General features: G+C 36.2%; 1 protein-coding gene across 1 annotated transcript in view; it reads right to left on the reverse strand.

Moving 5' to 3' along the window:
- The window catches only part of Gpr158 (G protein-coupled receptor 158), a gene marked incomplete at its 5' end in the record, with an annotated part of 394,159 nt that overhangs the window by 47,435 nt on the left and 328,917 nt on the right, over positions 1–17,807 (reverse strand). The window contains one exon of the mRNA XM_033759660.1: positions 11,963–12,072. Within this exon, the coding sequence (XP_033615551.1) occupies positions 11,963–12,072 (110 nt within the window). The remainder of the gene's footprint in view (positions 1–11,962; positions 12,073–17,807) is intronic.

A 17,807-nucleotide genomic window follows, 5' to 3' on the forward strand; every position in this document is an offset into this window, starting at 1 on the left:
CCAAGCACGGAAAATAATTTGACACACAGATAAGTGAGGCATGTAGATCTTCAATTAATCATGACCAATGAAAACTACACAAAGGCATATCATAAGATTCCAAATATTTAGCACAAGAACAGAATAATAAAAGCTGCTAGAGAAAGGGAAAAACATCAACTCTAAAGGAAAGCCCATCCATCAGAATCCTAGCACAACACAAACTCTGAAGTCATGAAGAGCTGGGAGTGAAGTATTTCAAGTCCTAAAAGAAAACAACCTTCAACCCATATTGATGTATCCTGCCAAACTATCTCTCAAAATCAATGGAGAAATAAGATACTTCCACGACAAAGAACAACTGAAGAAATTCATGACCACCAAACTAGCTCTCCAAAATGTTCTGAAGGATATTTTTGAAAGAGATAAGAATACAATACCAATAACAACATTAAAATCCACCAGTCAAGATAAGCAATTAAATAAAGGAGAAAGTGAATCAACAACAGGAAAATAAAATGACAAGGATAAGCCTGACATATGAGTTATAACCATGAATGTAAATGGTCTCAATTCACCAATCAAAAGAAACAGACCAAAGAATGCATCACATAAAAAGATCCAACAATATGCTATACAAAAGAAAGACATTTAACTAAAAAAGAAATTCGTAGACTGAAAGTTAAAAGAAAACATTAAAACATGGCTAACTCTCCTATTTGCAAAGTGGACTTCAAGCCTAGACTGATCAAGGGAGACAAAGATGGTCACTACATATTTGTCAAGGGCAAACTCCAAGAGGAAGAGATAACAATCATTAATATACATGCATCAAATCCCAGCACACCCAACTATATAAATTAAATAGTGACAGACATGAAAAACTGAATAAGTCCTAACACAACTGTAATTGGGGAACTCAATACACCACTGTCACACACAGACAGATCAACAGACAAAAAGACACATAGACAAAAAATCAACAGACATATCAGAATTGAACCAAATCTGTAGACCAATGGACTCAGTAGATGTCTACAGAGTGTTCCACTGAACAACATAAGAATACACATTCTTCTCAGCTGCACATGGGAAATTCTCCAAAATAGACCACATACTAGCTCATGAAACATACTTAAGCAAATGAAATGAACTAAAATGATCCTATCTGTATTCAGACCATAGTGAAATGAAATTGGAAATAAATGACAAAAGAAAGCACAAAAATATAGAAACACGTGGAAGTTAAATAATACCCTACTGAATAACAAATTGGTCACAGATGAAATTAAAGTAGAAATCAGATAATTTCTAAAATTAAATTAGAAAAAAAAGAGTAAGTCAAGCCCAAAGCTCATATGAGGGAGGAAATTTATAAAGATCAGAGCAAAAACAGATGTAATGGAGAACAATAAAATAATACAAAGAATCAATGGATCAAAGAGTTCATTATTTGAAATAATAAATAAAATAGACAAACTCTTAATCCTATCAAAAAAGAGAAGAAAATTCTAAAATTCATGCATTTAAGAATGAAAAGAGTGAAATCACAATGGATCCTGCAGAAATCCAGATCATCAATATGTACTTTGAGAATATTTACTGTAATAAGATGGAAAAAACAAGAAATGCACAGACTTTGAGATACATATGAATTATAAAAGCTGAATCAAGAAGATATAAAAATTCTAAATAACCCAGTATCAGTCCATGAAATTGAAGATGTATTTAAAACCTACCAACAAAGCAAAGCCTAGGTTCTAATGGGTTCACTGCTGAATTCTACAAGCAATTTAGAAAAGATCACTCCTCAAATTCTTTACTGAAACTGAAAGAGGAATACTACTTACAAAGTCATTACTGGAAGCAAGCATTACTCTGATCCCCAAACCAGGGAAGGATCCAAACAAAAGAGAGCACTTTGGGCCAATCTCCCCAATGGACATAAATTGAAAAATCTTCAATAAGATACTGGCAAACAGAATGCAGCAAATAATCAAGAAGACTATATACCATGACCAAGTTGGACTCCTCCCAGGGATGCAGGCATGGTTCAACATATGCAAATCAATAGATGTAATACACCACATCAACGGAAACAAAACAAAAAATCACATGATCATCTTGGTAGACACACAAAAAGCTTTGTTTGACAAAGACCAACACTCATCTATGATAAAACTCTACATAGGGAATAATGCTTTAATTTCAATTGGATAAAAGCTATCTGTGACAAACCAACAGCCAACGTCATACTACAAGGTCAAAAACTCAAAGGTTTCACTCAAAAATCAGGAATGAGTTAAGGATATCACTACCATCACTCCTATTCAATATAGTTCTGAAAGCATTATCCAGAGCAAGTAGAGAAGAGAAAGAAATAAAAGGAATTAAGATAGGAGAGGAAGAAGTTAAATTATCATTATTTGCAGATGACATGATAATCTACACAGAAGACACCCAAAACACCACCAAAAGACTTCTAGATGTAATCACCAAATTCATCCACACAGCTGAATACAAAGTCAACACTCAGAAATCAATAGCATTCCTGTACAGAAATAACAAACTCACTATTAGAGAAATAAGGAAAACCACACCTTTCACAAGAGAATTGAAAAAAGGGAAATGCTTCAGAATAAATTTAACATAAGAAGTAAAAGATCTTAACATTGAAAACTACAGTACTCCAAAAAAAGGAGATCAAAGAGCATATCAGAAAATGGAAAGATATCCATTACTCTTGTGTAGGAAGAACCAACACAGTGAAAGTGGCCACACTCTCAAAATTGTTATACAAATTTAATTTGATCCCAATCAAAATGCCAACAGCACACCTCACAGAATTAGAGAAAACAATTCTAAAATTCATCTGGAACTAGAAAAGCTCTAGAATAGAAAAACAATTCTGGGCAACAAAGGCAAGGCAGGGGGCATTACAATCCCTGACTTGAAATTATACTACAAAATTACTGTGATAAAAATAGAACGGTACTGGAGACAAACAAACAAAAAACAGACCAAAGGATCAATGGAACAGATTGGAAAATACTGAAACAGCCACCTTATCTTTGACAAAGGAGCCAAAAACTTTTCACTAAAAGAGAGACAGACCCTTTAATAAATGGTGCTAGAAAAACTGGCTTTCCACATGCCAAATAAAACTAGACCCAGTTCTGTCACCATGCACTAAATTAAAATAAAAAAATGAATCAAAGGCCTAAATATTAAAATATAAATGCTAAATCTTCTGGAAGAGAGAAATAAGTAGAATTCTTGAAGACATAGCTGTAAGCAAAGATTTTATGAACAAAATATCAATTGCATGGGAAGCATTATAAAGAATCAATAATTGGGATCTCATCTCATGTTATTAAAAAGCTTTTGCATAGCAAAATAAATCACCAACAGTTAACAGATAACCCACAGAGTGGGAAAAATTTTTAACCAGTTGTTCCTCACACAAAAGACTACTATCTGGAATATATAAAGAACTGAAAAAAATCAGTATGCCCAAATTTAAAGACCCAACACAAAAATGGGCATCTGAAATGAATAGACACTTCTCAGATGAAGAAGTAAAAACAGCAAATAAATACATGAAAAAATGTTCAACATAACAGATCATTTGAGAGATGCAAATTAAAACAATGCTGAGATTTCATCTCACTCCTGAAAGAGTGGCTATTCTCAAGAAATCAACCAATAACAAATGCTGGCAGAGCTGTTGGGGAAAAGAAACGCTTCTCCACTACTGGTGAGAGTGTAGACTGGTGCAACCAGTATGGAAATCAGTGTGGAGATTCCTCAAAAAACTAGGGCTAGAGGTTCTCTTGTTGCTATCTTCCCAATTAAAAGCATCATACCAAGGTGATATAGGCACACCCATGTTTGTAATAGCTAATTCTTGGAAACAACCCAAATGCCTATCAACTGATTAATGGATAAAGATGTGGATTTTTTTTATACAGTGGAGTACTACTCAGTCACAAAGATGGATAAACTTGAGACTTTGCTAGGTAAATGGATGCACCTTGAGACCATATTCTTAAGTTAAAAAAAATGGATGCACGTAAATATTCCATGGTCTCTCTGGTGTGAGAAACTGAAAGTGTAAACAAGGACCAAGATGTATAACAGATATTGTGGAACAGGAAGAAAATCTTCAAACAGGAAGGGGAACTAGGGAGGAGGGAGGAGGAAAGTAAGGGAAAAGAAAGAAAATGAGAAAAGAAGGATAAAATGGAAACAAAGCTTTTGTAAATAAGGAGAAGAGGGGTTAAAGGCAGGAGCTGAAAAATGGGAAAAAAGAATCAAGATATATTATGTACAGGTACAAATTCTTTATGATCATTATGTATATCTAATTATACCAATAAACTTAATTTTTAAAAAAACTGAAATTTCAGTGAAATCTCTTAGCTCAGTCTACTTTAATCCCTCAAACTCCTCTGGACTGGGTCCCTCATTGCCTTTCTTTAGCTTTCCCATTAATTCTGTGATTTTTCCCATATCCTCAAAATGAATTTCCTTTTTACTTAATTTAGCCATAGTCAGGTTTCTGTTGATTGGAACCAAAAAATTCTATTTGGTATATTTACATATAGTTGAAGTATATTTAACACTGACAACTTTATAGGAAAAATAATAAACCATTTAATACACAAGGAAACCAATTCTCAGACAAAGTAATTTATTCTTAGTCTATAAGAGGTAACAGTAAAACTGAAATTTAAATTTGTATTTTTAAGACGTTATGACTTTCCTCTTTATTTTGTCACTAGAAAAGCTTAGAAGTCCTTTCTTTGGGGCCACATGTTGCTTGACTCTAAGAGATATCACCCTAAAACACCCCTAACAGCTCCACATACTAGAAGCACCCTCCCAAATGCTCACTCAACAAATATCTGAATACGCAGTAGAATCAAGCCACAGCACTAAAGATGGCAGACAAAAAACTGGGCCCACCAGTCCTTCCTACAAGTCACTCATATTTCTTTGGGATGCTGATTATTCAGTTTATAGGCAAACAATAATATAATCATTTAAATTTAAGCAATATGAGGAAAATCCAGAACATAATAATGAAGCCATATGGTTCATACAGGATAAGAATAATTCAGCTCATTAAATTAGAAATAGTTTCCACTCCATTTAAACCTTCTGAGGAGTAATTCATTGCAATGACTTCTAGAGACACAGAGAAAACACTGTTAATTCATGTCTTTAAAATCAACAAAAGAGATGATGAAGTAAGCTAATTTCCTACATTCCAATCAACTGCATGCCACCCTCAAGATTTCTGCTGGATCTGTGTACCAGTTAGCATTTTCTGAAATTAGTTTCTATTTATTGGTTTGAAAATAATTTAAAGGTAACTTTATATTGCTACATTAAGGAAAAGCCATATTGCTAATTGCTACATTAAGGAAAAGCCAATAGATCACACTTTCCATAAATAGAAAGTAACTGCAAAGATGCAAAAGTGAAACAAAGGTTACACATCTTAAGCAGACAGCAGTGCAGTGAAGAGCTCTGAGCCCACAGCCCATCGGCTCTTGTTCCAAAGGAAGACTCGCAACTGCTAGACAGGTGTTAAAGACCCACTAGTTCCAAACTAATCTTTCTCATGGAAATAATGAGAAGGATTGAAACAAAACCTGAGTGGAAGTATTTCTGTGATTTTATGACTCAGTGATATTTAGTGCTCTGTTCACATTCCACCAAATATCTTTTTGGAAACCATGGTGCTCTGTGTTTCAGGTGCTTGGGGACACAGGGATGTAGCACACAGTGATTTGGAGAATATGAACATGTTCTGTGTGCAAAGAACTATGGAAAGCACATTCAATGTATGGACATTTTCATTCAGTAAGTCATTTGCTAATGCATACTAACCACTTCCCATGTGTCAGTTATTGTGTGGAACACTGGAGACTCAATAGAACGACTCTCATTTCAGGAAGGTAGGGAAGACAACTACATACGAGAACTGTAAAGGAGTGAAAAATATTATACTAGAGAACCCAATATACACTAAATGCTAGACCAGTAGGGAGAAGTGTCATTTTTAAGTCACAGGAGGGCACCTGTTTCAGGATTACTAGAAGGTTTACTGCCCATTGCATGCTGTTTGATTTCTCCTTTCCTTCAGTGAATATTGGTTGACAAATAGTGATCAGATAAGGAATGAGAATCTGGGGGATTGAAGAGTAGGACACAGGAGCAAAATGTATTCTGATGCGAACAGAATAAAGGGTGAACCAGAACGAATGCTATAAACTTATCTAATCCTTTCTAAGACAGACCCGTGATTCCTTAAAGTCAGAGGCTAAATGAAGATCTAAATTGGACCTCCCAAAGCTCTGTCCAATAATCCTTATAATTTACTATTTTCAGAGTAAAGGGTATTCACATTTGTTCCAAAAAGACAATCTAGAGCACTCTCAAGGATTCTCAGTACCAAGAAGAAAGGAAGAAAAGAGTAAGAAAGGGCGGGAAGAAGGAAGGGAGAGATAGTAGCCATGAATGTCCAGCATAGGAAAGAAATGGAAACCATGAAACAGATTCAAAGAGATATCCAGGAGATTAAAAACTCTACTGAAAGTATACATAACAGACTGAGCCAGTCTGAAGGCAGGGTATCAGATATAAAAGACAGGATGGTGGTCAGTGATCACGAAAAGAGGGATCTCTTAAAAAAAGTAAGGGAACATAAATCAATCCAACAGCTCCTAGATGATTCAAAGAAGAAAACTATAAGACTGACAGGAGACCATGAAAAAGCAGAAGAAAGTACAAGTGACATAAATGAAAACTGTTCACAGAATTAATGAAAGAAAGATTCACAACAGAGCAAAAGAATTTGACATGCATGTAAGTGAGGCTTATAGGACTCCAAACAGCGATGATCACAAAAAATCTATACCTAGACATGTAATAATCAAGATCCAGAAACTCAACAGAAGGAAATACTACATATAATTAGAGAAAAGAAACAAATCACATGCAAAGAAGAACCCACCAGAATCAATCACAGCAGAATTTTCAACCCAAACCCTCAAGTCAAGGAGCGCCTAGAATGAAGTATTTCAAGCGAAGAAGAACCCACCAGAATCAATCACAGCAGAATTTTCAACCCAAACCCTCAAGTCAAGGAGCACCTAGAATGAAGTATTTCAAGCCCTAAAAGAAAACAACCTCCAGCCTAGACTGATGTATCCTGCAAAACTCTCTTTCAAAATTGATGGGGAAATAAGATATTTACACGAGAAAGGACACCTGAGAACCTTCATGAATACCAAACCAGCACAATAAACAATCTGAAATAATATCCTAGAAAAAACAATGAAGATCACAAATCCATGAGGCCCAACAGAGAAACTCCAGCAGGCAAGGCAAGAAATTAAAGAGAGAAAGGGAAAAATTAAAAAGAACCAACAAGAGGAAAATAACATGATGATGATAAGTCAGTACATATTAGTTATAACCCTCAAAATTAATGGCCTCAATTCACCAATCAAAAGAAATTAGACTGGCAGAATGGATTAAGAAGCAAAATCCAAAAATATGCTGTATATAAGAAACACACTGACTTGAAAAAGAAACTCATAAGACTGAAGATAAAAGGATGGAAAACATTTCTCCATGTGACAGGAACCTGGAAAAAAGCAGGGGTAGCTATCTTATTTGCAGACAAAGTGAATTTCAAACCAAAACTAATTAAGAGAGACAAAGAAGGTCACTACATCCTTGTAAAAGGAACAATCCAACAGGAAGAGATGATAATCATAAATATATATGCACCAAACACTAAAGCCCCCAGCTATACAAAAAAAAAATATTAAGGAACATGAAATACCAAATAAGCACTAATACAATTGTAGTGGGGGACCTCAATACCCCACTGTCACAAATACACAGATCATCTACACAAAAAAATCAACAATGAAATACTAGAACTCAACCAAGCTTTTGAACAAATGGACTTAATAGATACCTACAGAGTATTCCACCCCACAAAATCAGAATATACATTCTTCTCAGCTACACATGAATCATTCTCCAAAATAGACCACATACTAGCTCACAGAACATGTTTAAGTAAATGCAAAGGAAATGAAGTTATACCACGTATATTATCACACCATAGTGCAATTAAACTGGAGATCAACAGCAAAAGAAACCACAAGAACTTTAAAAGTAAATGGAAATTTAATAACACTTTCCTGAATAACCAATGGGTCACAGCAGAAATTAAAGAAGAAATTAGAAAGTTTTTACAATTTAATGACAATGCCGATACGCCATACAGGAATCTATGGGACACAATGAAAGCAATTCTACAAGGGAAATTCATAACAGTGAATGCCCACACTACAGAAACAGAGTGAGCTCAAATAAACAACCTAATGGTGAATCTTAAGCTTCTAGAAAAAGAAGAGCAAGAGAAGCCTAAAGTTTATACAAGGAAGGAAATTATAAAGATCAGAGCAGAAATCAATGCAATGGAGAGTAAGAGAACAATACCCAAAAAATTCAACATATTAAAGAGCTGGTTTTTCAAAAGAATAAATAAAATTGATAAACCCTTAGTCAACCTTATCAAAAATGGAAAGAAAAGGCTCATATACATGCAATTAGGAATGAAAAAAGTGAAGTCACAAAACATCCAGGAGAAATCCAGAGGATCACCAATACCTACTTCAGGAACTTGTACTCTAATAAAATAGAAAATATAGAAGAAATGGACAGATTTCTAGATACATATGAATTACCAAAGTTGAATGAAGAAGATATAAAAATTTTAAACACCCCAATTACTATCAGTGAAATTGAAAACATAATTAAAAATTTACCAACAAAGAAAAGTCCAGGTCCTGATGGCTTCACTGCTGAATTCTACAAGACATTTAGAGAAGAACCAATACCACTACTTTTGAAACTTTTCAGTGAAATTGAAAGGGAAGCAATACTTCCAAATTCATTCCTGGAAGCAAGTATCACTTTGATTCCCAAACCAGGGAAAGATACAACTAAAAAAGAGAACTACAGGCCAATCTCCTTAATGAATATAGATGCAAAAATCCTTAATAAGATACTAGCAAACAGAATACAGAGGATCATCAAGAAGATCATACATCCTGACCAACCTGGATTTCTCCCAGGGAGGCAAGGATGGTTCAACACACATACATCAATAACTGTAATACACTATATTAACAGAGTCAAGGACAAAAACCATATGATCCTCTCAATAGATGCAGAAAAAGTATTTGACAAAATTCACCACCTATTCATGATAAAAAACCCTACAGAAAATTGGAATAGATGGTCTTTATCTCAACTTGATAAAGGGTATCTATGAAAAACCAACAGGGTGAAGGGAGGGCAGGGACAAGGGGAAAAATGAGAACCAAGACCTGTCATGTGAAGGCACAGGATCCCAGTAATGAATGTAACTGTAATGTATACCTAGATTGTACCAAGAAACTCAATAAAAAGAAAAAAAGAAAAGAAAAACCAACAGCCAATATCATAATAAATAGAAGCTGAAAACCTTCACACTAAAATCAGGAACAAGACAAGGACGTCCACTGTCACCACTCCTGTTCAATATATTTCTGGGAACATTAGCCACAGCAATCATACCAGAGAAAGAAATAAAAGCAATAAACATAGTAAAGGAAGAAGTTAAACTGTTATTATTTGCTGATGATATGATACTCTACACACAAGACCCAAAAAAACTCTGCCAAAAGACCTCTAGACTTACTTGACAGATTCAGCAGAGTAGCTGGATACAAGGTCAACCCTTAAAAATCAATAGCCTTCTTGTACACAAATAACAGACTCACGGAGAGAAAAATTAGAAAAACAATCCCTTTCACAATAGCATCTCAAAAAATGAAATATCTAGGAATCAATCTAATGAAGGAAACAAAAGACCTCTACATTGAGAACTACAGCACTGAAAAAAAGAGACTGAAGAGAATTTAAGAAAATGGAAAGACATCCCTTATTCCTGGGTAGGAAGAAGCAATATAGTGAAAATGGCCATACTTCCAAAACCGCTATACAAATTCAATGCAATCTCAATTGAAAGCTCAACAGTATATTTCATAAAACTATAAAAAACAATAAAAAATTCATTTTGAGCCAGAAGAGACCTAGAATAGCAAAAACAATTCTAGGCAACAGAGACATGGCAGGGGGGATCACCATCCCCAACTTGAAACTATACTGCAAAGCCACTGTGAGAAACACCATGGTGCTGGCAAAGAAACAGACCTGCAGATCAGTGGAATAGATTAGAAGATGCAGAAACAACTCCAGACACACTCAGCTACCTCATTTTTGACAAAGGAGCCAACCATCCTTACGGTAGAAAAGATAGCCTCTGTAATAAATGGTGTTGGAAAAACTGGATTTCAACTTGCTGGAGATTAAAACTAGACCCCTATCTTTTACCATGCACTAAACTAAAATCCAAGTGGATTAAAAAATAAATATAAAACAGAAACACTAAACTTGCTGGAAATAATTTAGGTAGAACTCTTGAAGACAATGGCATAGGAAAAGACAATGAACAAATCCCCAGTAGCATGGGAACTAGTACAAAGAATCAACAACTGGATCTCAGCATTTTAAAATGCTTCTGCACTGCAAAAGAAACCACGAATAGAGCTAAGAGACAACCTACAACATAGGAAAAAGTTTTACCTGCTGTACCTCAGACAAAGGTCTACTATTTAGAATATATAAAGAACTCAAAAAAATCCGACCCCCCAAATATAAAGACCCAATTCAAAACTGGGCATGTGAAACAAAAAGACATTTCTCAGACATAGAGGTAAAAGCAGCAAATAATCATAGAAAAAATGTTCAACATCACTGACCATTTGAGTGATGCAGATGAAAACAACACTGAGATTCCATCTTTCCCTAGTAAGAATGGCTGCTATCAAGAAATCAACCAATAACAAATGCTGGTGGGGTTGTGGGGAGAAAGGAACCCTTCTTCCTTGTTGGTAGGAATGCAGACTGGTGAAACTACTGTGGAAATTAATATGGAGATACCTCAAACAACTAGGATTAGAAGTCCCATTTGACCCAGATATTCCCCTGCTGGGTATCTTCCCAAAAGAATTTAAAAAATCATACAATAGTGATATATGCGCACCCCTGTTTATAGCGGCACAGTTTGTGATATCTAAATCTTGGAAACAGCCTAATGGCTCATCAACTGGAGACTGGATAAAGAAGATATGTGTGTGTGTGTGTGTGTGTGTGTGTGTGTGTGTTTTAATACAATGGAGTGCTACTCAGACATAAGAACAAGAAACTAGAGACATTTATAGCTAAGTGGATGCATACTGAGGCCATACTCAAGTGAAATAAACAGGACACACATGTATAAAATGTGAATAGCTTCTCTGCTATAAAGTGTGAATAAGAATCAAACTGTATAATTGATATTGTATAATAGGAAAAAAGTCTAAAAGTGTACGCAAAGGGGGAGGGGGAGGGGAAAGCTAAGAAGGGAAAAGAAAAAAATAAGAGTCGGGGATTTAGCTCAGTGGTTCTGCCGCCTGCCTTGCAAGCAAAAGGTCCTGAGTTCAATGCTTGGTACCAAATAAATAAATAAATAAATAAGAGAAAAGGAAAAAAAATGGAAACAAAGTCTCTGTAAATATGGAAAGGTGGAGTGGGTGAAGGGAGGACAGGGGAATGGGGAAAAAATAAGAACCAAGATATATCAGGTAAAGGTACAAGACTCCCAGTGATGAACGTAACTGTATTGTAAACCTAAAATATACCAATAAAGAAAAAAGGAAAGAATACTGCTTTGAAATTGAAAAACATAGATGATTTTGTATGTACATTCTTAAGATTAAAAGTTAAATGGCCGATCCAGCACACAGTTACATGCTAAGCCCCCAAACCCGATCCTTCGACGGGAGCGAAGACCGGTGTGATATACCTGTGAAGCTTCAGAGTGACAGTTCCATACACAGTGGCAAAGCCGAGAAGGCGGACCCATCTTAGCAGAACACAGCGAAACGTACTCGGCTCAAAGTACAAAATAACAACCTGTGGGATACAGACAGAAAGAAAGAGACCTTTAGGATCAGCTGACAACCGCGACTACAGCCAGTACTTCATAAGCTGATACTTTACACATGGGAACTTTTATCTAAGCATAAACTCATTCAAATAATTCTTTGAAATGTTACTTTGTGCGTTTTTCAGATGGGAGATTTACAGAGGCTCTTTTAAATAAAATGTAAATTCTTTAACTGTAACATCGAGGAGCCTCTATCAACTAAGTGTTCATTGTGTGCAAATCCGCCTCTCCTTACTTTCCTACACAGGTGAGCAGGCTAGTTTCTGCTGCTATCACCCACTGGAGCCGGAGCATTCCCACCTTCAGTGTAGCCTTACCTTTCCCATCTGAGAGCCCTAACAAGGTTGCTTCACTCATACTGCGTGTCCCAAACAATCTACCATGCCATCCTTATTACTTCATATACTCCTCGGATTAATTTCCTCACTAATCCCCATTGCTCACACCAGGGTCTTCATTCAACAAGTAGCAAGTAAACAGTCCATGTTACGTGCTGCTGATAAAAGACACAACAGTCAAAACAAAAAACAAAACACAGGAAGAGAGACATGTAAACCAGAGATGGCATTAAAGTTAGGTGTCTGAGGAGTATGTGTGTAGTTTCAGTGGGACCACAATGGAACCGGTGAACAATTCCAGGAAAGATAGTCAAAAGATACACGCGAGGCAATCTACTATTTTTCATATGCTACTGTTGGACTTTTAGCAGACCTTTATAAAGTAAGAACTGGTTTAGCCGTGCTTAAGGAACGCTGTATAGTGCTACAGGATTAATGATGTTCACAAACATACACCTAAAATCTTCTGCGGAAGCAGAGGCTTGGAATTGATTCCACTGAAATCATGACCATCCGGACAGAAAAAGCACCACTCCTCACACCCCGAGTAACACTCCTGGGTTCCGCTGCCAGCCATGGGGTAGAGGCTAACACTTTACAAGTGCCAAGAATGCATGCCTCTGTCCTCCAGCACCAAGAATGGCATACCTCTTGTGGTATTTCTCAACTATTTCTATCACATGAAAGTACTAAATTAGAAGTATATATTTCCAAGAACAGAAAAAGCACTGGGAAGAAGTCTTAAGGAGAAATTTTTAAAGTGTAAAAATAGGCATGGACAGGAAATAATGGCACCTGTGTGCTCTTAAAGTCAAGTAAAACACTTTCAGCTTTATTCTTTCACTTATGCACAGTATTTGCCTGTGGTTTTTCAGCTCAGTACATAGATGAAGACTTGCCCTCAGAATTTACCAGAGAAAAATGTTTGGATTCAGGGAAAAAAACTAAAAAAAACCCAACCTATATCTATATCTATATCTATAGCACTAGCTATATCTATAGCTACAGCTATATCTATATCTGTATCTCTTCAGACTCCTTTTATTATTTTTGCAAAATAGATTAATCTTATATGCATTTGTATTCTAGGTTTTAGCTCATATATTTAGACATATTTCCTTTGCATATAAGTCCAACAGTAATTATGCAGTCTACAAAACAAGCTTTATTATTGATGAAGGAATTTAAGCTAAAGGAAGAAGAGGAAACCTGATAATTGACCAAGGGATTTGGACAGAAATGACACCATAGCAACACACACATCTAAAACATTTTCGGTAGAAATTATTTTACAAATTATTCTGAAACGGTGGATTCCTGAGGTTGGAAAATCCTGTGTCATTTTAAGGCTTTTCTTTACATATTAAACAACCTCTGGGTGATGAATAAACATAGATGAATAACTCTAAAACAGAAGTCTGTATAATTTTCTATTATAAAATAATGAATTACTCTTGAAGTGTCTGGGAACTGATAAAACCTTCAAACTTTATTTCACAGATAAAGATTTTGAGGACTTGTTACTGGAAGGAAGACTGAGCCCCTCAGAAATAAATGAAAGAATAACAATCAGAATCTTTCAGCACGTATGGGCAAGTTATAACTTTAAAAAATAAAATAAAATCAAAATATGGTAAATCCAATCAAATGTATTCTTAGGAACAGGTCAGCCGATGGCGAAGTGGAAATCCTCTCTGGGTGAGTCAGAGTTAGCAGCCACCGGGGGTGGTGAAGCACACTCACTCTGACCCCTTCCCCCGGCCCCCGGCGGCCTCTGCTCTGGGTAAGTCGTGTGACTCTGGCAAAGTACCAAGCACTGTCTTCAGATGCCTCATCAACAAAATAGATGAAACAGTAACAGTGCTGCTTTCTGGGACTATTTTGAAGTTTAATGTAAAAGTATGGAGCAAAGAGTCAAAAGAGTCAGAAATAGTAGCATGAATATTAAGTATTGAATAATTATTAGAAGAGTTGATATATTTGTTCTGTGTTCCAAAAGTTACCATTTTCACTACAGTATAATTAGACACCATTATTTAAATGAATCACTTTCTGACCATTTCAGTCGATCCTTCTTTTAAATTCCTATAGTCAATTTTTGACTGCATACCTTATACCATATCTTAAATTACTTATTTGTATAGTTGTGGCTATGACTCAAATGTAAAACTGGAGAAGACTGTGCTTTTCTATATATTTCATATGCTTCACAGAAAGAAATTGTATATGGATTAAATATTTACTCAATGATATATCTTAGCTACTTTTAGAAAGAAAATATTATCTTCAAAATACATTTGATGGACTTATCAGACACCTACAGAGTATCAGCAGCATCTCATATAACAATTTTCTCCAAACTGAGCTATGTTTTCGGTCATACAACAAGCCATTAAAAAACAGCAAGCAGTTTGTGAAATGATCTCATGTATCCTGTCAGATCACAGTGGAAAGAAGTTAGAAACCAAGAACCAAAGGAACCATAGAAACTACAAACACAGGGAGATTTGAATGATTATGAGTCATTGGAGATATTAAAGGAAAAATGTAAAAATTCCTAGAATCAAATGATAATAGAAACACAACATATCAGAATTGGTGGGACACAATGAAAGTGTTCTAAAATGGAAGTTTGTAGCACATTAGAAAAGCAGAGTGATCCCAAATAAACAACCTAATAATGCATTTCAGGGTCCTAGAAAAATAAAGAACAAATCAAACCTAAAGCCAGTAGAAGAAAACAAATAATAAACATTAGAACAAAGTTAATGAAATGGAGACTAAACGAAACAAACAATGAACCAAAAAATTGTTTCTTTGAAAAGATAGACAAGACTGATCAATCTTTAGCCAAACTTAACAAAAGTGAAAAAAACAAAATTAATAAAATTAGAGACAATAAAGGCTAAATTACAATACCCACTGACCCAGAGGATTATTAGAAACTATTTTGAAAATTTATATTCCAATAAGTTGAGAAATCTAGAAGAAATGGATAAGTTCCTAGACACAAGTGATTTCCCAAAACTGACCCACAAAGATATAAACAGATCAAGAACAAGTAATGAAATTAAAATAGTAATAACTCTCCCAACTAGGAAAATCCATGGACCCCATAGATTTTATGCTGAATTTTATCAGACTTAAAAGAAGAGTTAACATCAATGCTCCTTAGAATTTTCCATGAAATAAAAAGGGAAGGAATGTTTCCAAATTCTTTCTATGAAGCCAGCATTACCCTCACGCTAAAACCAGATAAGAACTCAACAAAAAAGAAACTACGGACCAGTATCTTTGAAGAATATGGATGTAAACATGCTCAATAAGATTCTTGCACTCAGAATTCAACAACACAGTAACAAAAAAAGTCACACATCATGATCAAGTTGGTTTCATCCTGGTTTAACATATACAAATCGATAAACATAACACACTACATACATAATACCAAAGCTAACATACCACACGGTCATCTCAACAAATGCCAAAAACACACTGGAAAATTCCACTTTTCTTTATGATTAAAAAACATCTCTGAAGAAAATAGGTATACAAAGACTTTTCTTTAAATTGAGAAAAGCTATATATGAGAAACCCATAATCAATATCATACTAAAAGCGGGGGAAGCTGGAATCATTTCCTTTACTCTGTCTACTTCCATGACACTGATGTTAAGGAGTCAGCAGAAAGGGCTTGCTACAGAATCTGCTGAATGAAAGAAAAAATAAAGCTACGGGGAAAGGTATAGCTGAACATAACTCACGTGTGAGAGTAGGAACTTGATCATTCATGGGGAGAGGAGAAAGAAGTTGTTGAATCAAGAAAACACTGGACAGCTGATCATTTGTTGAGGCAGAAAAGCATAAAATGTCAAAGATACGTGAACATTCTAAGCCCGAGTGATTGGGAGAAGGATCATCTGGCTTGAAATGAAACAGAGAAAAGGAAAGGACGTATGAGCCTGAGGAAAATTATGACACAGTGATACCTCAGTTGTCAATGGGGCCAAGCTCAAGCTTTCCATTACTCAGATGAGATCGGGCACGTTCAGGGTGGTACGGCCATAGACCTTTCCACTACTCAAACAGTGAACTTGGGAAAAAACCTCAGTGTCCTTTATAATCAAAGCAAAAGTCTGACCTGGAAAACCTGTATGGGCTGAGAGCGAGTCAGCCTGCTGCAGACAAGATGGCGCCACTGTCGCCCACACAACACTCAGGGCCCGTGCAATGCCTGGGCCTCCGAAGCAGTTCTGTGTTTCCCATTATTTCTTATGGGAAAAATCGGTGCAGTTCTCGAGCTTTTCAGTGTTCGAACCAGAATTGGGAGTGAACTGAGCCTGGCCACTGAGGTATCAGCGTCCTTCTAACAAGAAGCTTCTCGGCCTGTCCCAAACCCCCAAACTAAGTGAGCTCCCTGGTCCTTTCTGTGCTGCTTACTGCCTGTCACTGAACACTAAGGTCCTCCCTGTACTCATCAGCTCTGCCTGGAATAATCTCTGTAATTCTCTGGCTCCGTGTCTCCTCCTAGCTAGTTTGTAAGAGACATAAGGGGAGAGTCAGAACTACGTTGTCCCTAAGTGCGTATCCATTCCCTAGAACAGAGCTTGGAAATTAACAACACATAACTAATGCACGTGCAAGGACTGGGATTTTAAAAAGAAAGAAAAGGGAGCAATGAGGGGAAGGAGAGAAGAAATGAGGGTGGAAAAACACAGTAAGTTCATTTCTGAATATAGCAGTATGAAGCGCCTGTACAATATCCAACTCAGATCTAGTTTTTAGTGGTTAAGGTGCTCTGTAACGAGAGGAAAACAAAACTCAAAATGAGACTCAATTTTCAGTGTCTTTCAAATCCCAATATTTAACCTCTTTTTGTTAAATATAACAAATATAAACATAGAGCCTAACAAAACAACTGTAAAATACACACTCTTTCCCAAATCCCAAGTAGATAGGATTTGATAACAGACTTCAGCAGAACAAATGTAGAGACGCTAAGCCACTATGCTGGATAATTTGTGAATGATGATGTCTCTACTGATATCATACTAACAGCTGTCACTGCCTCATTCACGACAGTGGCTACTCTTAGGGTCTGACTGCCCCATGCTAAAGCTCAAGTTCATCTAGTCGCCATTGTAACGGTATGAAGAAGTCGGCCTTGCAAGTCATCAATGGGCCAGGATCACAAGGCCACCATGAGGGTTGTTATGGGAGAGGCTAGGGCTGGTCATCACGCGGGTGGCTCTTCATAAAATGGCAAGGTAGGCTTGATTTCTCTCTCTCTCTCTCTCTCTCTCTCTCTCTCTCTCTCTCTCTCTGTCTCTCTCTCACTTGTTTGTCCTTCTGCTGATCTTATG

The sequence above is a fragment of the Fukomys damarensis genome, unplaced genomic scaffold (assembly GCF_012274545.1).
Source record: "Fukomys damarensis isolate Sample0158 unplaced genomic scaffold, DMR_v1.0_HiC HiC_scaffold_37, whole genome shotgun sequence".
NCBI classification, from domain to species: Eukaryota; Metazoa; Chordata; class Mammalia; order Rodentia; family Bathyergidae; genus Fukomys; species Fukomys damarensis.